Source organism: Mustelus asterias, chromosome 8, assembly GCF_964213995.1.
Source record: "Mustelus asterias chromosome 8, sMusAst1.hap1.1, whole genome shotgun sequence".
Lineage (NCBI taxonomy): Eukaryota > Metazoa > Chordata > Chondrichthyes > Carcharhiniformes > Triakidae > Mustelus > Mustelus asterias.
In genome coordinates this window covers 22,619,710-22,645,310 of record NC_135808.1, presented here as the reverse complement: position 1 = coordinate 22,645,310, position 25,601 = coordinate 22,619,710, and the positions used below count along the sequence as shown (strand labels likewise).

Here is a 25,601-nt window from a genome sequence, read left to right as displayed (position 1 = left end):
CTAGGGTTGATTGCAGAGTTGAGAGGGTTGGCTTTTGAGGAGAGACTGAGTAGACTGGGGCTATACTCATTGGAATTCAGAAGAATGAGGGGAGATCTGAAGGAAACATATAAGATTATGAAGGGAATAGATAAGATAGAAGCAGGGAAGTTTTTTCCACTGGCGGGTGAAACAAGAATGAGGGGGCATAGCCTCAAAATAAGGGGAAGCAGATTTCGGACTGAATTGAGGAGGAACTTCTTCACACAATGGGTTTGAATCTGTGGAATTCCCTGCTCAGTGAAGCAGTTGAGGCTACCTCATTGAATGTTTTTAAGGCAAGGATAGATACATTTTTGAACAGTAAAGGAATTAAGGGTTATGGTGAGCTGGCGGCTAAGTGGAGCTGAGTCTACGAGAAGATCACCCATGATCTTATTGAATGGCAGAGCAGGCTCGAGTGGCCAGATGCCTACTCCTGCTCCTGGTTCTTATGTTCTTATGAATCCCTTGGGGTAGTGTCGTCAGCCCAACCATCTTCAACTCCTTCATCAATGATCTTCCCCCCATCATCAGGTCAGAAGTGGGGATGTTTGCTGACGATTGCACAATTTTCAGTACCACTCATGACTCCACATATACTGAAGCAGTCCATGTTCAAATGCAACAAGATCTGGACAATATCCAAGCTTCGGCTGACAAGTGGCAAGTAACATTCGAGCAACACAAATGTCAGGCAATTATCATCATGAATAAGAGACACTCTAACAACCACCCCTTGATATTCAATGGTGTTACCATTACTGAATCCCCCACTGTCAACATCCTTGGCATTACTATTGACTAGAAACTCAACTGGACTCGCCACATAAACACAAGAGCCGGTGAGAGGCTGGGAATACTGTGACGAGTAACTCACCTCTTGATTCCCCAAAGTCTGCCCACCATCTACAAGGCAGAAATCAGGAGTATGATGGAATACTCCCCACTTGCCTGGATGGGATGAGGTCCAGCAACACTCAAGAAGCTTGACACCATCCTGGACAGAGCAGCCCACTTGATTGGTACCATATCCACAAACATCCACTCTCTCCACCACTGACGCTCAATAGCAATAGTGTGTACTATCTACAAGATGCACTGCAACAATTCACCAAATATCCTTGACAGCACCTTCCAAACCCACAACCACATCCATCTCGAAGGACAAGGGCAGCAGTTACATGGGAACACCACCACCTGCAAGTTCCCCTCCAAGCTACTCACCATGGTGACTTGGAAATGTATCGCCATTCCTTCACAGTCGCTGTGTCAAAATCCTGGAATTGCCTCTCTAATGGCAGTGTGGGTCAACCTACAGCACATAGACTGCAGCGATTCAAGAAGGCAGCTCACTATCACCTTCTCAAGGGCAACTAGGTATGGGCAATAAATGCTGGCCAGCAGCCATGCCCATGTCCTATGAATGAATTTTTAAAAATCATCTTATTCAATTTTCTTTCAATTTCATTGAAGCCCTATAGTGCAGAAGGAGGCCACTTGGCCCATCGAGCCTGCACCAACAACAATCCCACCTCGACCTCATCATTGCATCGACCCCACTAATCCCCCTGACACGAAGGGGACAAGCTATTATGGACAATCAACCTCTCTTGTACACCTTTGGACTGTGGGAGGAAACCGGAGCACCCAGAGGAAACTCACGCAGACACGGGAAAAAGTGCAAACTCCATTCAGACAGTCACCTGAGGCTGGAATTGAACTCCGGTTCCTGACATTGTGAGGCAGCAGTGCTAACGACTGTGCCACCATGCCACCCTATTTGATAAGGCCCACTAAACCTAGCTGTTAAATGTTCACCTAGCACTGCTAATAATGCTAACACCTTATCCCTGCGAGCAAAACGAGGAACTTTTCTTGTCCACTTTTTTTCTTCACATGCTGTGCCACCTTTAATTGCAGTCTCATGAACTTCCCAGCCCTAGTTAATCTCTCCATAAAGTTTGACACATAGTCCAACATAGTCCCAGAATGCTGACTCACCAACTTTTCCTTGATGAATTTAAGTGGTCCACTTATCTCATGACAAAACTTAATTCAAATAGACTGAATTTAGTTCATTCATTTGGTGCATCCTTTATCCTAATCCTCTGGATAATCTTGCCTGGAGGTCCTCAACATGGCCTTTAAAATTTGACGCTCGCGTTTCAATATTCCCTGCGATTCTGGATGGTACAGAGTTGATTTAAATTGCTTTACTCCTAAGCTATCCACAACTTCCCGGAATAACTTTGATGCATCTGCCTGAATATGTAATGATCTCCAGCATCTCATCAATTCATCATTTGTAATGTAGTATCACTCTGGTATACACTCAGATTCTTCTTCTGTATATGCTTTCTGATACAATTGCTTTATTTCTATATCCTTCTGCTGTAATTCTGACAACTTTCTGAACTAAAAATAGTGACCTCCATCCTCCAACAGTTTATGTTCTTGCTCAACCATCTGGGGTCTGTTAACTGATAAAGGAAACCATAGTTGAAGCTGAACAGGTGAAAAAGTGTCCAGCCTGGTCAGGGATTGGTTGATAAGCAAGTGCTTAGTCGTTTTAAATAATTTACTTATGTGGGTAAGGTTTACTTATGTGTACCAGGAGGAGGAGGTAAAGAAGCTCAGATTTTAAAAGGTACAGGATCAAGTCAATCTTTGATGGTGAAAGATGAGGAGATATGTAGTTTGGAAGGAGTATTGCCGGAAAAATGTGGAAATAAGTGAAATTACTTGTGAAAAGAGTAGTGTTCCATTATAAAGTGTAAGGTTGGAGATTCTGGCGAAAGTGGTGGTGGGGGTTGGAGTGATAGGGAAATGATCTTTTCCAGGAATACAGTTTATCCTGGGTAATGATAAAGCTGGATCACAGGTGGGAGTGATGGTTACTGTGGTTGAAAAGCCAGTGGAAAATCAGACAGCTGAGGTGATGCAGGAAGCATATCCTGGGGTTTTTTTCCTGACTGCGGGATAACAAGTTTACAAAGCCACAGGTTGGCCAGGAGGGGAAATCACAAAGTAAAGATAAAGAAGTTGAAGTTCAGTTAGTGGAAAGAATTTACCTGAGGGAAACTATCTTTACGATCTCCAATGGCATCTCCTTTACCACCTGAGGATTTCTCTGTCTCTCACAGGCTGAAACTGATGTTGAAAGCCAACATATGATTCACAAACTGATTCAAAATCATCTGTCCTTTTCCTGATACACGCGCAGTTTTACACATTTGCCTTTCAGACATTTCAAGTTCAAATTGCCTTTTCACTTCCTGAAGTTCTAATTCTTTTTCCCTTTGTTTTGCTCTGCCAGGGCTATTCTCTCTCGCTTTCTTTTTCTTTAAATTACAATTCAAACTATCTCAACTCTTTTTCATTTGCTTTTAATTGCAATTTCAACAGTTTCAATTGTGTTTTCTTTCCTTTGCCTCTAATTCAAGCTGTGAGATTTGGAGTTGAATTCAAGCCAATTCCAATGTTTCTGGCAATTTTAAGTGCCGAGCTATCACTGAAAGCTGCAACTTGTTTGGCAATGCCAGAAGTTTTGCTTTATCCACTTTTTGTAAACCATCCTGAGTCACTTCTTCCACACCCAGGAAAACCTCAGCCAGTAAAAGAACCATTTATTCCATACGGCATTCACCTCAAGAGAACACACAAAAACTCAACACTCACTGACTTTGAGTTCAGTAATCCTAAGCTGAACAAGGAATTCTCAACTCTGATCTCGGTCACTCCCTAAATTTTTTTAGGGACCAGACCTCAAACTCCAAGTTATATTATGAAGTTAGACTAGACCCACATTTTTATTTTTATTTTGGCATGAGTGTGAGGATGAAGTGAATCACTCCAGCTGTGATTCTATTGACCCAATGGGAAGCTTTAAAAAAATGAACAAAACAGTTTAAACAAGAACAAAAAGAATTGATGTATATCTTACCAACTTAAATACTGAAACAAGACAAGATCAAATTCTTTGCTGCTTGTCTATCTGTATTAGTCCCAATTTAAGCAATATTCCTCAGAGACGTAAACTCATCTTTAACATCAGTTAGCAAACAACAGGCTTATGTGCTGGTCAGCGACTGCTAGTCCTTAAGCCCCAGAACAAATATGGAGAGAGACCTATTTTCAAACAGGTCCCAAACTATAATCCTAAAAGAGAGAGAGTGAGAGAGAATAACACTTCTTGCTGATGACAGACCGAAGCAGATAACTGCCTGCTTTGTTTCTCTGTAAGAATAGCTTCTTCCATTAGCAGATGACTTCCTCTTGTAAATCAATCGAATCAAACCCGACTCTGAAACCCCAGGGGACAACCCAGACGATAAACAAAACAACCCATTATCTAGGATTAATTATGCTACTGCGTTCTCATCAGGTAGACTGCAGGTTGCAAACAAATCAGCACGGTGCTCAGTGCTGAGTTTAAAACATTCCCTTCACAAGAAACATGATATAAAAACCTTCCTTGAAGGCACGTCAACCCACAGAGAGAGATACATCAGGGTATGAACCCTACCGACACCCAGAGAGAGAGAGACCTTAGGGTAAGAAACACAAAACACCAACACCCAGAGAGAGAGAGAAACATCAGGGTGTGAACCCCAAAACACCAACACCCAGAGAGAGAGAGACATCAGGGTGTGAACCCCAAAACACCAACACCCAGAGAGAGAGACATCAGGGTGTGAAGCCCCAAACACCAAAACATACATACACACACACACAGAAATTGAGGTACAAACCCAAAATATCAACACCACAGAGAGAGACATCAAGCCATGAACCCCAAAACACCCACTGTCACACATAGTGAAACACCAGGCTATGAATCCCAAAATGTGAATTCTAAACTGAGAGCAAGAGCTCCACCGAGCTTGACATTGCCCCTCTCGCACCCCATCACTCACTGACCCAGGGTTAATGCCCCAGTACCCAGCCTGGCATTGCCCCTCTCACACCCCATCACTCACCTGCAGACACCTCTCCACACAGAAGGACCAGCTCTATCAGTCCAATCATTGCTGCTTCCCTCATGTTGGGAGAAACCTTTGGAGGAAACTCTTTTCCAAAGAAAGGGGATCTTCTCAACTTGTTCCTTCTGTCTTTTTCTGTTCACACGAAGCCGCAATCTGATTAGACACAAAACAGGTTGGCAAACTTCCTCAATATTCAGAATTCTCCAATCAGGTAAATACAACTGGTTATATTATGTTTGCTCAGTGGTTAGCACTGCTGCCTCACAGCGCCAGGGACCCAGGGTCAATTTCAGCCTTGGGTGACTGTCTGTGTGGAGTTTGTACATTCTCCCTGTGTGGGTATCCTCCTGGTACTCCTGCTTCCTCCTGCACGCCAAAGATGTGCAGGTTAGATGGACAGGCCAAGCTAAATTGCCCCTTACTGTCTAAAGATGTGTGTGATAGGGGATTAGCCATGGTAAATATGTAGGGTAACAGGGATGGGGCCTGGGTAAAGATGCTCTGTCTGAGATTTGGTGCTGACTTGAATGGGCTCATTCTATGATTCTAACATCATCAGTTGCCGGGTAGAATAAGCCAAAAGGAGTTTAATACAGTGACAAAGGGAAGGACATGAAGAAGAGCAGCAGATCTGAGCTAACCATTCAATTAGATCACTGCTGATCTCAACCCCAGCTTCTGACTATAATATTATTACCCAATAAAATTATTCCCCAATAAAAATCTATCACTCTTACATTTGAAAGCTCCAATTGTTCACATTTTTTTGTGCAGAGACTGGATGTGGATTTCACACTGCTGAATCATTTTAACATTATAAACATATGGATCAGATCACCCCTCAACATTCTAAACCCGAGGGAATAAGTTTTTACATGCTATCAAACTTTATACTTTGTTGTGAAGAGCCGATCCTCTAAAGCACATCTCTGCAGACTGAATTGATCTGTTTGTCCTTTGTCAGTGCTCAGGAGTTGGGGTTAATATTGTTGCAAGAACAGAGGATTGGTTAATGGACAAGAAACATTGATTTGTCATAAATGGGCTATTTTCAAGTTCGCCAACACTAGGATCAGTGCTGGGACAATCAGCCATTTACAATCTTTATTCGTGACTCAGACCAAGAGGCCAAGTGTAATGTATCTAAATTTACAGCAGCGACAAAGCTCGGTGGAAATGAGGAGAGATTGACTCAGTTAGGATTGTGTTCGCTGGAGTTTAGAAGAATGAGGAGGATCTCATCAGGTATTTCTTTCGACAGGAGGATCTCATCAAAACCTATACAATTCTAACAGGAAGAGACAGGCTAGATGCGGAAGGATGTTCCCGATGGCAGGGGAGTCCAGAACCAGGGGTCCTATTTGAGGTATATGTGGAAAACCATTGAGGACTGATTATGAACATCCTGGGGATTACCAGTGACCAGAAATTGAACTGAACCAGCCATATAAACACTGTAGCTACAACAGTGGGTTAGAGGCTGGGAATTTTGTGGATAGTTTAAATTTTAAGTTTATGTTTTACTATCACACATAGGGTTATATTAATACTGTAATGACGTTACTGTGAAAGTCCTCCAGTTGCCACACTCCAGTGTCTGTTCGAGTACACTGAGGGAGAAATATAGCATGGCCAGTGCATCCAACCAGCACGTCCGGAGCTCCCGGAAGAATCTCATGCAGATACGAGGAGAACATGCAGACTCCGTGCAAACAGTGACCAAAACAAGGAATCGAAGCAGGGTCCCTGGCGTTGTGCCACCAACCCCAGTAACTCACCTCTTATGCAAGATGCTCTTTCGGAGGGTTGATGCAAGTGGTGCAGACGATGGGCCGAATGGCCTCCTTCTGCACTGTCGGATTGAGTTGTGTTGAGACAACCAATAAAGAGAGACGGGGGGAAGGCGCGGGCGCGGTTGTTGATGTTCTGTGAAGTCCGTGTTGAAGTTGGAAAATTCTGCGTGAACTGAGGCAGTTTGATGCTGTTGTCCGGATTGTAACCGCGGGGAGACAGACCTGGGGCAATGCCATTGAGATGATGGAAAATGAGCTGCGGGATTGACTGTTGTCGGAAAGAGAGAAAGTTAAAATAAGTTTTAAATCAAAACAGTGACTGAAGCGGATCCTCGGCTTCCGGGTGGGAAAAATTAAACAGGAAAATTCCAGTGAAATAGAAATTAGAGTGAGTGAAAGGAAATTCAGATTGTGTCCCCAGAATTGAGAAAATAAAACAAGTTTTACTTTTTAGGTTGAAAAAATGTGTAGAAGTTTTGGAATTGAAACACACTCTGTTGGAAACTCCGCCCTCTGTTGTTTCAATGTAACAATCTTCAATGTTTCCTTTTCTGTTATTTGTGAAACGCGATTTTCCCTTAATTTCAACAACAGACATTAGTGAAAAAAGATGTGATGGAATTTATTTTATCCCCTTTTAAAAGACACGTTTTTAATGTTGAAAAGATCCAGAGTGAAACTTGAAGTGATGTGAGAAAGAATTGTGTGTACAGATGTGAGTGTGTAAACGTCCTGTTAGTGAATGAGGAAAGGCTGTGTGAATGCTCTGTGTTGCTGTTCCTTCAGACCGGCTCCAACTCTGATGTTTTCCTGAAAATAGTTAGGTCTAAAGGGGGAGAACAGTTAAAAGTTTTGAAACTGGGAGGTTGTTACTGGCTACAATGAAACTCTGTTGAAGCTGGTGAAACATGTGGGATTTCTAATCCAGATACAAATTCACATCTGTCAGAGTGGAGTCGTTTCTTAAATTTCGACGGTGAAATTTTGAATTGAGGAGCGGAATTTAAGGTGATTGTTGATGGATTATTCTTGTGTTTAAAATCTCCATTAAAAAATCACCCTGGAGAACATTTGGGACTTTATCTTCGAATCCATTTTGCTCCAAGGTTTTTATTCGGAAGTATCCAGTTTGAAATGGTGAATCCACAAGACTTGAAGAAATATCTTTGTTCTGCTGAAACCGCCATTACTCTGAGAACATTGTAACCCAGTCACTTTTTGAAATCGCGGTGACAGTGAATTCCTTCACCAAACGTGTTTTAATTTAGAATTAACCCATTCAGCTCCGAGCAGGATGAGCCTTTTGTGTTGGTTTTAGAAACACACACACACGCGCAGGTGACAATTGCGTTCAGTACTGAAAAGTGTAACAATTTTTCCAGCAGCGACAAGAATTTGGAAACATTTGCAGACACCGATTTGGTACAAAGGCTCTGATATTTCAAAGATGTTTATTATTTCCCGAGAGTGCTTGGGAATGGGAGATCTTGACGTCAACACACTAACCAATTACGTTTAAGTTTGTTTATTAGTGTCACAAATAGGCTTACATTTACACTGCAATGAAGTTACTATGAAAACCCCCTGGTCGCCACACTCTGGCGCCTGTTAGGGTACACTGAGGGAGAATTTAGCATGACCAATACACTTTACCAGCTTGTCTTTCAGACTGTGGGAAGAAAACCGGATAGCCGGAGGAAACCCATGCACTCACAGGGAGAACATACAGACTCTGCACAATGATCCAAGCCGGAAAAAGAAGCCGGGTCCCTGGTGCTGTGAGGCAGCAGTGCCATTCACTGTGCCACCTTGCCGTCCCATAGCACTAATTTCGAGAAACATAAAAGGGCAGACAAAATTGGAATTCATCAATTCAATAATATGAATTAATACTTTAAAACATTAAAGGAGAATTAAAATACATCTTAGCTCCTTTCACTGAATATTAAGAAATAAACAATACAGTGGGCTGTCTGGGCAAGGCTACAGTTATGCAGAAGAATTGGGAACATGAACATTGCACGGCCTCCACCTTGATCCTGCTGGGTAATTTCAGAAGACATTTAATGGTCAACCACATTGCTGTGGGTCTGTAGGCCAGACCAGATAGAGACCCCAGATTTCCTTCCCTAAAGAACATGAAACAAGATAGGTTTTTACAGCAATCAACAATGGCTTCATAGTCATCATTCGACTTTTAATTCCAGATTTTATTCTTTAATTGAGTTCAAATTCCACCCTCTGCCTTGGTGGGATTCAAATCCAGGTTCCCAGAGCTTTCTCCTGTGTCTCTGGATTCCTAGTCCACTGACAATACCTCTACACCGCCGACAGCCCAAACTCCACCTGGACGTAATGGACATGTGTCACGCACCTGGATGTGTGGTGGGTTATTAAAATCAGGAATTACTGATTGGGGAGGTGGAACTGGACAGGACCACGAAAGTTACTTGTTGTCACCTTCCTGCATCTTCCAGGTCTTAATCTGGAATGAGAGGCTGGAATGGGAAAAGAACATTGTGATCCAGCTGAAGAGATGTGCAAAGTATTCGTTTAATCTTAACTAATAAACCCCCATGTGGTAACTTTTTTCTAAAGTCCATATAAGTATATCTATCACATTTTCCCATCACCATGTCTGTTACCATCTCAACGAATACTCGGAGCTTTGACAAGCACCATCTTCCCTTTTAAAATATGTGTTTACTGCTAATTTATTGCTATTAATTCCTCTTGATGTGCATTTTTGGTAAATTGTTCTTAAAAGTCTTAAAATGTTCCCCATTGCAGTGGTGTTACCCTACCCCATTGATAGTTTTGTACTGAAGACTTTACAGAGGCAGGAAGTGAAAAACTAAATCACATTTATTGTAGAAATTGCAGCAATGTTACAGACTGCAGTAACAGGTGACTGAGTTGGCAGTGAGTGAACCAGACAGATTCCGAGAGTCTGTAGAAACAGGGCAGATCATAATAGCCTTTCAAGTGCAGATCAGAATAGCTTAAGAAGTGCAGCTCCAGATAGAGTAATTCCTGACAAACCATCGTCACAGTTCCATTTACACAGCGTCACATATGTAGTGTCTAAATGAGTCAGTCGCTATCATCTTGATGAAATCACATCCTTCCTGATTCTCTCATCCACTCCTGCTGCTGATCTTGGGGACTGGTGTCCCTGGGGCACTGGAGAACACTGGGGATGAGAAAGAAATACATCACTATCGAGGGAGGCAAACCCAGCAGAGCTGGAACACCCCCCAACAAAACCCAGCAGATCCACTTGACCCCCACAAATACCAGCAGCAAGATCCGTCAGACCCCTCATGCTTAATACTGCAGAAACCTGGAAGAGTACAGAGAGAGTAGGGGTGAAATTGAAAGGGAAACCAGGAAAGTAAAGAAAGGCATAAAAATGCTGCCAAGAAAAAACAAAGAACCTCCAAGGATGCACATGTAGAGAAAAGGATAAGGAAAGAGTAAGGCCTTGTGGCGCCCAATAAGAAGTGCATGTGAGAGGGTGGGGAATGTGGTGAGGTTGTGAATAAATACATTGCCCCTGTCTTTGGGAAACATGGAGCAATGCTGACATTGCAATGAAGGAAGAAGTGTGTGAATTACTGCATAAGAGATTACATATTAATGGATTTTACAACTTTGAAAGATGGTGAATCACCGGGTTAAAAGAAACAAGGGAGGAAATTGCAGAGGCTCTGACCATCAGAATCATTCCTCCCGGGCTACATGAGTGTGGAAGAAGATTAAAGGACTGTCAATATCACACCATGGATTGAAAAGGGAAGAAGGGGCAATCTGAGTAATTATACACCAGTTAGTGTAACTTCGGTGGTGGGAACATTATTGAAATCAATTGTGAGGAACAGCATAAACCTTCATTTAGAAACGCACAGATTAATCAAGGAAAGTTATCTCAGGCTAAACTAACTGAAAATTTGGAAGAGGTGAGAAGGATGGGTTGATGAGGACAGTGAGGTGGATGTGGTCAACATAGATTTTAATGTTTTAGACAAGGTCCCACATGGCAGGCTGGTCAGAAATATAAAAACACATTGAGATCCAAGAGACAATGACAAATCAGAGCCCAAATTAGCTCAGTGGCAGGAAGCAAAGGGTTAAGGGGCTTATTGCGACTGGAATGATGTTACCAGTGGGGGATCCATGGGGCCCAGCTCTCACTCCCTCGCGTTTTGTGGTTCAGGTGAATGATTTAGATTTAAATGGAGAGAGAATGATGAAGAAGTTTAGAGATTTAGAAAAATTGTCCGTATGGGTGACAATGAGGAGGAAAGCTTCAGGTTGCAGGAAGATGGAGATGGTCTGGGCAGTTGGGAAGAACAGTGGAAAATGGAATTCAATCCGGAGCAGTGAGAGGTGATGGATTTCAGGAGGATTAACAAAACAAAGGGAATCCCCAATAAATGGGAGGATAATGACGAATGTGGAGGAACAGAGGGACCCAGGAGTGCGTGTCCACAGATTGGGAAAGGTGTCAGGACAGGTTGATAATGTAGTTAAGAAGGTATATTACATGCCTTCCTTTATTAGCCAAGGCACAGAACAGAGTAGTTTTGCTGGAACTGCAAACAACACCAGATAGACGACAGCTGAAGCATTGCAGACAGTCTGGTCAGCACATTACACAAAATATGTGATTGTGTTGGAGAGAATGCAGAGGAGATTGTTTAATGTGGACAGGACTGGAGAATGTTCACTGTGAGGAAAGAGAATAGAGGAGGCCGAGGGGAGATTTATTTGGAGTGGATATAATTATGAGGAGCCATGGTAAATAGAGATGACACATTTACCTTAGCAGAGGATCAAAAACCAGAGGACACAGGTTTAAAGTAATTGTTAGAATGATCAGTGGGAAATGAGGAAAGAGTTTTTCACCCAGAGGGTGGGAGGGACCCGGGACTCTCTGTCTGAAAGGATGGTAGAGGCAGAAACTCTCACCACATTGAATCAATTCTTGGATGTCGAGTTGAAGAGCTGTGATCTACAGAGCTGCAGACCGAGTACAGGAAGGTGAGATTAGGCTGGAGAGCTCTTCATTAACAGGCAGGGACATGATGGGCTGAATGAGCTTGCTGTCAAACATAAATTTTATTAAATTCAACTTTCCACCCACACAACACTAGCTAAACCCATCAGAGCTCCAAACACCAGCTAATCCCATCAGACCCCCAAACACCAGCTAATCCCATCAGACCCCCAAACACCAGCAAAACCCATCAGAGCCCCAAAAACCAGCAAAATCCATCAGACCCCCAAACACCAGCTGAACCCATCAGAGCCCCAACACCAGCAAAACACGTCAGACTCCCAAACACCAGCAAAACCTATCAGACCCCAAACACCAGCTAAACCCATCAGAGCCCCAAACACAGCTAAACCCATCAGATCCCCAAACACCGGCTAAACCCATCAGAGCCCCAAACACCAGCTAAACCCATCAGACCCCCAAACACCAGCTAAACCCATCAGAGCCCCAAACACCAGCTAAACCCATCAGACCTCCAAACACCAGCTAAACCCCTAAGATTCACTCCGCTTCCCAAACATCCAGAAAACGATCAAACCCATCACAAAACGTTAAATGTTAAATCCTGTGGGAGTGACACAGCTCAGTGACCAACTTCAGGGAAAACTCTTGGGAATTCCGACTTCCTAAGGAAATTGAGCAGCTTAGCGGAGGCTGTCCAGGGTGAGATGTTTCCGGGTGTCTCGACACCTCAACACCCACAATGTCTCCACCCTCAGACTGTACAGGAGCAGCCGTCTCCAGAAGGCCAGTCTCAAAGCTCAGTGTTGGATTGGATGAGCTGCTCTTTAGTGACGATACAGCGAGAGACAGACACTGAGCTCACAGCCCACCCACCAGATTGTACAGCTAAATCCAGCGGGAATATCCCAGGTAGAAGGATCAGCTCCCAATATTTATCAACAGAATTCATATCTCAGGAACCTGTGGAGGAGCTGGTTGTGGAATCCCCTTTATCAGAAGCTGTCAAAGGAAGGAGAGGCATTAAAAATACTGTTTGTCATCAGACAAAATCAGTGCATGAGATATGGAGAGATAAAGATGGAGAGAGAGAGTGAGAGAAAGGAGAGTGAGAGAAAGAGTGAGAGAGAAAAAGAGAGAAAGAGAAAGCAATTTATAATTATAAGTTAATTTATTGGTGTCACAAGTAGGCTTACATTAACATTGCAATTAAATTACTGTGAAAATCCCCGAGCTGCCTGTTCGGGTAGATACAGAGAAAGAGTCATACAGACAGACAGACTGAGAGCGAGAGAGAGAGGCCGAGAGGGAGAGGCAGAGAGCGAGAGGGAGAGGCAGAGAGAGAGAGAGTGGCAGAGAGAGAGAGAGAGGCAGAGAGAGAGAGAGGCAGAGAGAGAGAGGCAGAGAGAGAGAGAGGCAGAGAAAGAGAGAGAGGCAGAGCAAGAGAAAGAGGCAGAGAAAGAGAGAGAGGCAGAGAGAGAGAAAGGCAGAGAGAGAGGCAGAGAGAGAGAGAGAGAGAGGCAGAGAAAGAGAGAGAGGCAGAGAAAGAGAGAGAGGCAGAGAGAGAGGCAGAGAGAGAAAGAGGCAGAGAGAGAGAGAGAGAGAGAGAGGCAGAGAGAGAGAGAGAGGCAGTGCGAGAGAAAGACACACACACACTATATGACACAGAATCAATGGTGATTCACACAGTTACGCAGAGACGATATTTGATGATCAGCTTACTATTTGCAGGATTGTAGTCACTCTTCCCTCTCCCTGTAAAACATGGAATGCTCAGTGAGTGACGAGACTGAGAGAAAATCAGAGACAGAGGCTGGAACTCTCGCTCGTACTGAGCCCCGACAACACAATTCTGAAATCCTCACTCTCACCCTGACCAGGACCCTCACTCCCACAGTGAACCGGGACCCTCACTCCCCCTGTGACCCGGGACCCTCATTCCTCTTCTGACCTGGGACCCTCACTTCCCCCTCTTTCGCCGGGACCCTCACTCCGCCTCTGACCTAGGACCCTCACTCCCCCCTCTGACCCAGGACCCTCACTCCCCTCTGACCGGGGACCCTCACTCTCGCACTGACTGAAGACCCTCACTCCCACACTGACTGAAGACCCTCACTCCCGCACTGACCCGGGACCCTCACTGATACCCTAAACTCGTCATTCAATCTGAGACCCTTCCCACAATTCTCAGACTCTTCCCTTTTATCATGAGCCCCTTATCCTCCCTATCCCAACCCTGGGCTCTTCCATCCACTCTGTGACCCCCACACCAACCTGAGACCCACAGCCTGAGCCCCCCCACCCTGGAATACTCTCCCACAATCCCTCCCCCCAGTAAGGAGCTGCTCTTTTCCCTCCAATTCCTACCTTTCTTGTTGTAGATGACGACAGCCATAATGATGAGAGCGATGAGCATGAGGACCCCGACCACAATCCCGACAGTAACAGCAACCTGGGAGCGAGACTTTGGTTCTGTTAGAGAGAGAGAATCAGAGAGACTGAGTGAATCAGGGAGAGGGAAAAGTGAGAATCAGAGAGAGAGAGAGAATGTGAGAGGAAGAGAGGAGAGAGAACCTGAGAATGATGGAGAGAGAGTGAATTAGAGAGCGAGAGAGACAATCAGAAAACATAGAATACCTGACTCAGAACCTGGCCATTTGGCCCATCTAGTTGATGCTGGTGTTTATGCTCCATTTGATCCTCCTCCCATCTTCCCTCATCGAAACTGACCATCTTAACTACATATTTCCTCCTCATTCATTCCCCTTAAACTATACTGTTCACTTCAAGCACTCCCTGTGGCAGCGAGCTCCACATTCACATCACTCTTTGAGTGAATAAGTTTCTCTTGAATTCCCTATTGTGTTTCTTGGTGACCATCTTGTATTGATGACCCCGAGTTACATTCTTCCCACAAGAGGAAACACTCTTTCTGTGTCCAGTCTATGAAAACCTTTCCTAATTTTAAATCTTCGATTAGGTCAACCCTCAGCCCTCTGTTTTCCTGAGAGCAGAGACCCAGCCAGTCAATCCTTCACTGAGATGTCCACCCACTCATTCCTTGAATCATCTCTGTAAATCTTCTCTATGTCCTCTCCTGTGAGTAAAAACCCTTCTGTAAAATGGTGACTGGAACTGCACACAGTCTGTAAATGTGGTCTAATCATGATTTGATAACAGTTTAGCAATAACTTCCGTGCTTTACAATTCTATCCCTCTAGAAATAAAGACTGATTTTCCATTTATTTTGTTCATGGCTTTGCCTAATCTGTTGCGGATTGGTTTAACGTAAACCGAAATCCCTTTGTTCCTCAACCCCATCCAGCCCGGCACCTCCTAAGTAATAAGTGACCTCTCTATTCACCCCTAATAGAAAACTACCTCATGTTTATCTGTGCTGAACTCCATTCACCAATTATTTGCCCATTCTACAAGTTTATTAATGTTCTATTATTTTGTAGCATATCGAATAATTCGTCCCAATTTGGTGACCTTAGCAAATTGAGAAATTGTGTTTCGATTCCAATGTCCAAATAAGTGAGTGTAAAGTGTGAACAGTGGTGATTCCAGCGTTGATTACTGCAGAACACCATTTCCCACCTTCTGTCACTCCTGGTGAACCTTCCTTGCACTCTCTCCAAAGCTTCTACGTCCTTCTGATAGGGTGGTGACCAGAACAGCACAAAATACTCCAAATACGGCCTAATCAAGGTTTTATATGGCTGCAACATGATTTCCCAACTCTTGGACTCAATGCCCCAGCTGATAAAGGCAAGCATGCCAAATGATTTCTTAATCACCTTGGCCACTTGTGTTGCCACTTTTAGGTAACTGTGGACCTGCACACCCAGATCCCTCTGTATGTTAATGTACCGAAGAGTTCTGCTATTTACGTATAATTCACACCTACATTTGAACCTCCAAAATGCATCACCTCACATCAATCCAGATTAAACTCCATCTCCCATTTTTGTGCCCAAGTCTCCAATCTACCTATCGATATCCTGTTGTATCCTCTGACAATCCCCGGCACTATCACTGTCAATTGTCAAAAAAAAAATCATCTGGGTTGAATAATGTCCTTTAGGGAAAAAAATCTGCCGTCCTTACCTGGTCTGGCCTACTTGTCACTTCAGATCCACAGCAATGTGGTTGACTCTCAAATGCCCTCCGGACAAGGACAACTAGGGGTGGGCAATAAATGCTGGCCAGTCAGCAACATCCATGTCCCACAAATGAATGTTTTAAATTTAGCAAAGACTGGGCCTTTTTTAGTCCACGGTCAAATCTTATTTAGTGGCACTGGGAAAGTCTCCAAAAAAAATCATTGTCATTACAGACTCTTCCACTGGGGATACCACCGATCGGATATCTGCTAATGATAGTCAGCTCAAGGCCTCCTGGACAGTGTTCCAATTGGTAATTGTAGGCGGTCAGTAATAAAGCCCACTGCTGGATTGGGCTGATGTTATGGGCAACACTGCCTTGTCCTCTTTAAACAGTCCGAGGAGTGGCTTGTGGTCTGTGTCTTAATGACAAATTTCTACCCATAATGGCGCTGGTGGAACCTTTTCACTCCTAATATCACCGCCAACCCTTCTTTTTCGACATAGGCTTTTTTGCAATAGTCAAGGTCCTGGGAGCATAAGCAATTCCACTCTGTTTGGCCACCTATGTGCCAAAGCCGTCATGAAGCCATACAAGGATGTGTCACGGGTCAGTGGTCGTTCTTTCCTGGGATCATAATGCGCCAGTACATTAAAAGAGGAAAGTTGTTGCTTTACTTTATTGAAAGCCAAGGATTGACTGGAAGACGACTCTCAAGGCTGATCTTTTTTTAGTAGTTGGTGTAATGGAGCCAGGATGGAGGCACGAATGGGCTTAATTTCCCAAATAGGTTATTGTTATGAAGCCGAGGTTGATCCCCCCTCTGAGAACTAAGGCCTCACCACTCAAAGAGGAGCAACTCGCCATAATCTGTAAAAGTGAGTGTGAAGTGGTACAATCTGCTCTTCAGCAACTTTTACTGGTTCAATCAAAATAACTCCCTGACACTCTCAAAAATCAACAAGGAACAACTTATTTATCGAATTGACAGTGAACAAGTTAACTAAACTATTAACAACCTGAATAAAATGATTCAAATGGAATGCTGTTCAGGTGAATACAATTCCCACTTATTAACAAAGTTTTTGTGTCTTCCGGAATATTTGGGCTTTCTCTGTTGATTCTTCTGCCTGGAACTTCTTTCTTCTTTGTACCTTTGCTATTGAGATGGAGCTTTCTCTTGGGGGAACCTGGATTACACATTTGTTCCCTTCGTAGGCGTACACCTGCCTTGAAAAATTGACTGAGAACTTCCTCAAGGTTCTTTAAGTGTTTCTTTTTTTTTACCAGTTCAGAGGACTTCATCCAGATATATAGCAACCTGAGGGAGGCTTTGCAAAATGTTCTCCATCGTTCGCTGGAAGGTTGAACAGGGTGACTATACCCCAAATGGCAGACAAGTGGATCGCTCAGGGCCCTTCTGAGTATGAATTGCTGAATATCTCTGGGAATCGTCATCTAGTTGTAATTGTAAGTAAGCGTGATTCATGTCAAGTTTCACAAACAAGAGTCATCCTTCCAACCAGCTGCAAGAAACAGTTTCCCGTTTGTTTCGGATCCCCGCAAAGATGGAATGATCCACCTGGCTTCAAAATTGGTAAGACTGGTGCTGCCCATTCCACAAATTGGACTGGTTTGATGATCCCTTCACGTTCCAGTCTTTGGATTTCTGCTTCAACTTTTACTCGTAAGTCAAATGGCGCTGGGCGGGCCTTGCAAAATTGTGGAATCACTTCCTCGTCAACAGGTAAGGTCGCCTTGGCTCCTTTGATAGTCCCAAGACCTTCAAGGAAAGCTTTAGCGTACTTCGGCAGGACTTCACTAAGGCAGCCATTCTCTGGCTGAAGATGTTGAGCCAAGGTGGATCTCTTGCAACCAATTTCACACCATTAGGCTTCCCCATGCCCTCACTACAATCATTGGTAACTGAACCAGCTGCTTTTCATAGGAGACAGGGTCAGGGGTTCCACTCAAAATTCAGAAAGGTTCCCCGATACAGGTTCCCTATCTTGCTGAGGTCTTCAGTAACAATAAGCGCTAGAGTCCATAGTGAATTTTATGGAACGCTGATTCTCTGAACACTGATACTGCCGCATCGATATCAACTTCCATTAGTACCAGATGTCCACTTAACCATACGTTAATCTTGATTTGATCTGATTTGGACATCGATATGCAATTTAATTGCACTAAATCAGATGTAGGTGGATCTTCCCAGGGTGTGAACACTCCTGGATACCGGACTACAAGTTGCTTTACTAAATCTCAGTCCTGTAGGACTCCTTTGCTGTTGCTATCAGGTAGGACTTGTGACTGTTTGGTCGAAGTTTGGCTTTGCTTTGTGCAGACCTGGAGTTATGTGTATCTGGATACTTCCTGAGGGAGGCTATGTAATTGCCTGCTCTCAAATAGTGGTCCCTGAACTCAGTCGGACTGGCGCGGGTGTCCACTTCGGGATGGCTTGCAACTCATATGCTCCACATGCAGCATTTTCCAATGGTAAAACCTGCTGTAGCACCTGTTTGAAGTCCACTTGTGCTTCAGCTAATAGGCATTTTTGAACAGTCACATTATTAATACCGCACACCAGACAGTCTCTAAGCATCTTGTTAAGAGTTAAAATAAATTCACATGCTTTCGCCAGTTGTCTTAACCTAGTTACGAATCCCATAACAGATTGTTTAGTATAAACAATACTGTTTCAAAATTAGAGGTGGCTTGGGGTTGTAGCATTCTCCAACGACCTCAGGCAATTCTTGAAAGGTTTTAGTATCTGGGGCCTCAGGGAAAGTTTAACTCCGAATGACAGCAAACGCTCAAGCACCACAGCATTCACAGCACCCTTTGTTTTTCATCTGCCATAATGTCATTTGCCCGAAAAAAATAATGCATGTGATCCACACCTTGGGCCCAGTTCTCGACAGCAGGGTTGAACGAGACTAGTTTTCCAAACAAAGGAATGATGCAGAAGAATGGCTGACCCCAACTTAGGCCAAATTTTACAAGTTCCATCATGTTCGTCTCTGAAATAACTCCCACAAGGCTGGTGTCCCTTCACCAAATTTAGATTCATTAACATAGCGTCATAGAGTCATAGAGCTTTACAGCATGGAAACAGGCCCTTCGGCCCAACTTGTCCATGCCGCCCATTTTTTTTTTTAAACCCCGAAGCTAATCCCAATTGCCCGCATTTGGCCCATATCCCTCTATACCCATCGTACCTATGTAACTATCTGAATGCTTTTTAAAAGACAAAATTGTACCCGCCTCTATACTACCTCTGGCAGCTTGTTCCAGACACTCACCACCCTCTGTGAGAAAAAATTGCCTCTCTGGACACTTTTGTATCTCTCCCCTCTCACCTTAAACCTATGCCCTCTAGTTTTAGACTCCCCTACCTCTGGGAAAAGGTATTGACTATCGAGCTGATCTGTGCCCCTCATTATTTTATAGACCTCTATAAGATCACCCCTCAGCCTCCGACGCTCCAGAGAAAAAAATCCCAGTCTATCCAAACTCTCCTTATAACTCAATCCATCAAGTTCCAGTAGCATCCTAGTAAATCTTTTCTGCACGCTTTCTAATTTAATAATATCCTTTCTATAATAGGGTGACCAGAATTGCAGACAGTATTCCAAGTGTGGCCTTACCAATGTCTTGTACAACTTCAACAAGACATTCCAACTCCTGTATTCAATGTTCTGACCGATGAAACCAAGCATGCCGAATGCCTCCTTCACCACTCTGTCCACCTGTGACTCCACTTTCAAGGAGCTATGAACATGTACCCCGAGATCTCTTTATTCTGTAACTCTCCCCAATGCCCTACCATTAACTGAGTAAGTCCTGCCCTGGTTCAATCTACCAAAATGCATCACCTTGCATTTGTCTAAATTAAACTCCATCTGCCATTCGTCAGCCCACTGGCCCAATTGATCAAGATCCCGTTGCAATTGGAGATAACTTTCTTCACTGTCCACTATGCCACCAATCTTCATGTCATCTGCAAACTCACTAACCATGCCTCCTCTATTCTCATCCAAATCATTAATATAAGTGACAAATAACAGTGGACACAGCACTGATCCCTGAGGCACACCGCTGGTCACAGGCCTCCAGTTTGAAAAACAATTCTCTACAACCACACTCTGGCTTCTGTCAAGAAGCCAATTTTGTATCCATTTAGATACCTCACCCCAGATCCCGTGAGATTTAACCTTAAGCAATAACCTACCATGCAGTACCTTGTCAAAGGCAAGAGTAAGCAACAAAGTAAGCAACTCTCAGACAGGTACTTCCTCATACTGGTGGCACAGTGGTTAGCACTGCTGCCTAACAGCACCAGGGACCTGGGTTCAATTACCGCTTGGGTCACTGTCTGTGTGGAGTTTGCACATTCTCCCCGTGTCTGTGTGGGTTTCCTCCCACAGTCCAAAGGTTGTGCTGGTTAGGTGCATTAGTAATGCTAAATTCTCCCTCAGGATACCCGAACAGGTGCCGGAATGTGGTGACCAGGAGATTTTCACAGTAACTTCATTGCAGTGTTAATGTAAGCCTCCTTGTACCACTAATAAATAAACTTCAAACTTTAAACCCAGAGTGCGAGTAACGCTGACACTCCACATTATGTACACATACAGGGCTCCCTGATTGGACAATCCATTACTGGCTTAATTTGGGAGCGAGTATTCTAAGAGGTCCACATCGTGGGCCTTGTTAAAGTCACTGCAGGTGGACCACCCTATAATCCATCAACCTCCCCTTGAAAGAAACCTTCCATTAGACTGCTCATTCTGGACACATGTAAAACCCTCGCATTTTTTTTATTGTGATCGGGCCCTGAACCCTCTTCCTTCCCCGTTCACTGTGTGAGTGCAGAGGGGTCAATGTTGTGAAACTTTTCTCATGTGTGTATTTTCATCTTACCTCAGGTTTACTGTGCAAGTTATTCACAGAGAATAGGAACACTCCAAATTTATGGGTTGGGGAAAAGATGCCACCATTTATAAAGAGGGAGCTCAGAATTTTTTTAAAAACTTACTGTTAGTGGACGAGTCGTGAGGGGGGAAATCAGGGCAGTTTATACTGACAACCCCCCACCGCCTGTAACACAGGATTCACTGGGTCCTGCCATATTGTAATATCCCAGGATAAACTGGGCCCATTCGTACGATAATATCTCAGGAGACAATGGGGCCTGTGGCACAGTAAAATCCCAGTAATCCCAATTCCTGTCCCCGAATGGTAGCACCATGGTATATAATGTATTGAAGATTAATATATCTTTCCCTCGCTCTGTGTCCTGGGCCTCAGGCTGTCAGAGAATCAGAGAAATATAGAATCCATTCAGTACAGAAAGAAAGATGCCATTCAGCCCATCGAGCCTGCACCAACAACAATCCCACCCAGGCTCTATCCACGTGACCCATGTGTTTACCCTGCTAATCCCCCTGACACTAACAGGCAATTTAGCATGGCCACTCTACCGAACCTGCACATCTTTGGACTGCGAGAGGAACCGGAGAACCGAGAGGAAACCCATGCAGGCACGGGGAGAATGTGCAAACTCCACACAGACAGCGACCCGGGGCTGGAATTGAACCCGGATCCCTGGCGCTGTGAGGCAGCAGCGCTAATCACTGGGCCTCACAGCCCTGTCCTCAGCTGACAGCTCAGCACTGACCCTCACTCCTGTGATCCTGGTCTGAGGCTGGGTCCTCTCTAACAGTGAGAAACAGTCTTACCGTAAATCACCACCAGTGTCTCCTTCATCCCGCTGTGTTCCACCCGACAGGAATAGTCGGCCTGGTCCTCTGGATCAAACTCGATCCATTTTCAGATCTGGAGGTGCTGTCTTCATTGGGTAAAATCCCACTAAACAGAGTCTCAGCAATCATCACTCCATCTCTCCACAGATTCACCTCGATGGCTTGAGGGTAAAACCCAGTGACGGCACAGGACAGCCGGTTAGAATCACCCAGACGGGTAAAGGACACGACGGGGGCAACTGAGAGAGAAAGAAAGAGGAGTCAGTACAGGAACCTCGAGATAGAGAGTCCCGGCATCACCCCCTTCACCGACTCTCACTCCCCCCTCACTCACCGACTCTCACTCCCCCCTCACTCACCGACTCTCACTCCCCCCTCACTCACCGACTCTCACTCCCCCCTCACTCACCGTCTCTCACTCCCCCCTCACTCACCGACTCTCACTCCCCCCTTACTCACCGACTCTCACTCCCTCCTCACTCACCGACTCTCACTCCCTCCTCACTCACCGACTCTCACTCCCCCCTCACTCACCGACTCTCACTCCCCCCTCACTCACCGACTCTCACTCCCCACCACTCACTGATTCTCACTCCCCTCACTCACCGACTCTCACTCCCCCCCTCACTCACCGACTCTCACTCCCCTCCTCACTCACCGACTCTCACTCCCCCCTCACTCACCATCTCTCACTCCCCCCTCACTCACCGTCTCTCACTCCCCCCTCACTCACCGACTCTCACTCCCCCCTCACTCACCGACTCTCACTCCCCCCTCACTCACCGACTCTCAGTCCCCCCTCACTCACCGACTCTCAGTCCCCCCTCACTCACCGACTCTCAGTCCCCCCTCACTCACCGACTCTCACTCCCCCCTCACTCACCGACTCTCACTCCCCCCTCACTCACTGGCTCTCACTCCTCCCTCACTCTCACTTCCCCCTCACTCACCGACTCTCACTCACCGACTCTCACTCCCCCCTCACTCACCGACTCTCACTCCCCCCTCACTCACCGACTCTCACTCCCCCCTCACTCACCGACTCTCACTCCCCCCTCACTCACCGACTCTCACTCCCCACCACTCACTGATTCTCACTCCCCTCACTCACCGACTCTCACTCCCCCCCTCACTCACCGACTCTCACTCCCCTCCTCACTCACCGACTCTCACTCCCCCCTCACTCACCATCTCTCACTCCCCCCTCACTCACCGTCTCTCACTCCCCCCTCACTCACCGACTCTCACTCCCCCCTCACTCACCGACTCTCACTCCCCCCTCACTCACCGACTCTCAGTCCCCCCTCACTCACCGACTCTCAGTCCCCCCTCACTCACCGACTCTCAGTCCCCCCTCACTCACCGACTCTCACTCCCCCCTCACTCACCGACTCTCACTCCCCCCTCACTCACTGGCTCTCACTCCTCCCTCACTCTCACTTCCCCCTCACTCACCGACTCTCACTCACCGACTCTCACTCCCCCCTCACTCACCGACTCTCACTCCCCCCTCACTCACCGACTCTCACTCCCGCCCTCACTCACCGACTCTCAGTAATTTTTGTCCGTACTCCAGATATTTCCTCAGCCACTCGATACACTCCACCTCCAGGTAACGTTTCCATCGCTGGTTAATGCCCGTGCTGCCCTCCCACTTTTGTTTGATGATCTCTCCCCAAGGGACGGGGGTCACCCACACCAGAAGATCCTTATCAAAACTGATGAAATCTAGTCCGTCCCACCCATACTGGTTGAATCCAGTCGTATTCCCATCATCACTCAGGTCACAGCCAGTCATCAGCTGGTGTATGTGGATCCCTGTGGATTAGAAAGATAACCTGCCAATCAGGGCCAGTCCCAATAAAAGCTGCACTCACCATGAACCCACCCAAACAGATCCGTTCCCACTGGAGGTCCAGCCACCACACACACACACACACACACACACACACAGCCAATCCGGCCCAATCCAACTAGAGGGAAAACCACCAAACACACACAATCAGATTCAATTGACCAACAGACCTGACAGAGCTCATGCACAACCTCAGCCCCCAGTCCCAGATCCTGATCCGCTCCCAGTTTCTCCCACTCTGACCCATACGCCCTGCATCCTGAGAAAGAGGCTGAGTGCTGGGAGTTTGAAGACTCACCTCCCGACTGGTTGGTTCGATACATGAGGGTCTGAATATTATCTTTGAGACATCGCTCCCCTTCCTGTGTGAGCTTCTTCTTCTGTTCCCAGGACTCGAGCCCCTCGCTCTCCACCATCCACTGCTCCCGGGGGATCAGCTCCCTCCGATCGCTGACGTACACAACAAACTGGACACCGTCCACATAACCGACAGCCACAAACTCCGGGAAACCCGGGATCGGAGTCATTCCCGTGAGGAAATACCGGAGAGAGTGAGAGCCTGAAATAGAGAGAGAGAGAATTCAGGATAGACACCCTAAAAACACCAACACCCTCACACACACACACACACACACACAGAGATCAGGGCATGAACCCCAAAACACTGATTCCAAACCGAGAGCAAGGCCTCCACACAGCCTGGCATTGCCCCTTTGAAACCCCATCACTCACTGACCCAGGGTTAATGTCCCAGTACCCAGCCTGGCATTGCCCCTCTCACACCCCATCACTCACTGACCCAGGGTTAATGCCCCAGTACCCAGCCTGGCATTGCCCCTCTCACACCCCATCACTCACCTGCAGACACCTCTCCACACAGAAGGACCAGCTCTATCAGTCCAATCATTGCTGCTTCCCTCATGTTGGGGGAAACATTTGGAGGAAACTCTTTTTCAAAGAAAGGCCATTTGCTCAACTCACTCCTTCTGTCTTTCCCTGTTTACACTGAGCCTCAATCTGATTGGACACAAAATAGGACTGAACCAATCAGAATAAAGAGATTCAGTGAGTCATCAGTCTCCGGCGGAGTAGACACAAACAGGGTGAGAGAGTGCCTCAATGTTGAGAACTGTCCAATCAGGTAAAGACAGCTGCTGACATCATCAGTTGCCGGGTAGAATCAGCTGAAAGGAGTTTGATCCAGTGACAGAGGGAAGGACATTAAGAACAGCAGCAGGTCTGAGCGAACCATTCAGTGAAATCACTGCAGATCTGGACCCCAGTTTCTGACTATAAACCATATCCTCAGATATCATTACCCAATAAAAATCTGTCACTCTGAGATTGAAAAGCTCCAATTGTTAACTTTTTATTGTGGAGAGACTGGATGTGGATTCCACACTGCTGAATTATTTTAGCATTCTAAACAGATCGATCAGATCACCCATCAACATTCTAAAAGCTGGGGAATAAAAACCCCTTTTATTTCACCTCCTTTTATTATTCTGGTGATCAGAACTGCACCCCCTCCAAGACCAGGAGTTGAGGGCAATGTATTTGCATTAATAGAGGATTGGCTCATGGACAGGAAACATTGATTTGGCATAAATGGGGCATTTACAAGTTGGCCGACTGTGACGAGTGGAGTGTCACGAGATCAGTGCTGGGAAAATCAGTCATTTACAATCTTTATGTGTGACTCAGATGAAGAGACAGAATGTGATGGATCTAAATTTGGAGCAGCTACAAAGATAGGAAATAAGGAGAGATTGAGTTGGTTGGGATTGTGACGTCAGTGTACTTTTGAGAAAGTTTTTTAAAAATCATGATCTCTGCAACTCTCACAGCTTCAATATTTTCTCAGCTCACAACCTCAGGTAATGTCATTTGCTGCTGGTTTGATTGGAGATGTCCTTTTAGTGCTACTTCAATTGTTTAAATGGGATCTGTCTATTTTAACTCTGGGTTGTTTTGTGACCCTGCATTGCTAGGAGGATGGTCATGTGTTTTTGGACAGTTTTTCTATCAGTGAGTTTAAGGTTTCATTTTCTG

General features: G+C 45.4%; 1 protein-coding gene across 1 annotated transcript in view; it reads right to left on the bottom strand.

Annotated features, from left to right (window-relative positions):
* LOC144496949 (class I histocompatibility antigen, F10 alpha chain-like) overlaps nucleotides 1-24,530 on the bottom strand; it is a 48,070-nt gene extending 23,540 nt beyond the window's left edge. Inside the window, 6 exon segments of the mRNA XM_078217583.1 lie at nucleotides 14,187-14,291; nucleotides 21,671-21,772; nucleotides 21,775-21,933; nucleotides 23,240-23,512; nucleotides 23,848-24,108; nucleotides 24,408-24,530. Coding sequence (XP_078073709.1) covers nucleotides 14,187-14,291; nucleotides 21,671-21,772; nucleotides 21,775-21,933; nucleotides 23,240-23,512; nucleotides 23,848-24,108; nucleotides 24,408-24,471 — 964 coding nt within the window. The 5' untranslated portion in view covers nucleotides 24,472-24,530.
* Between the last annotated feature and the right edge of the window lie 1,071 nt (nucleotides 24,531-25,601).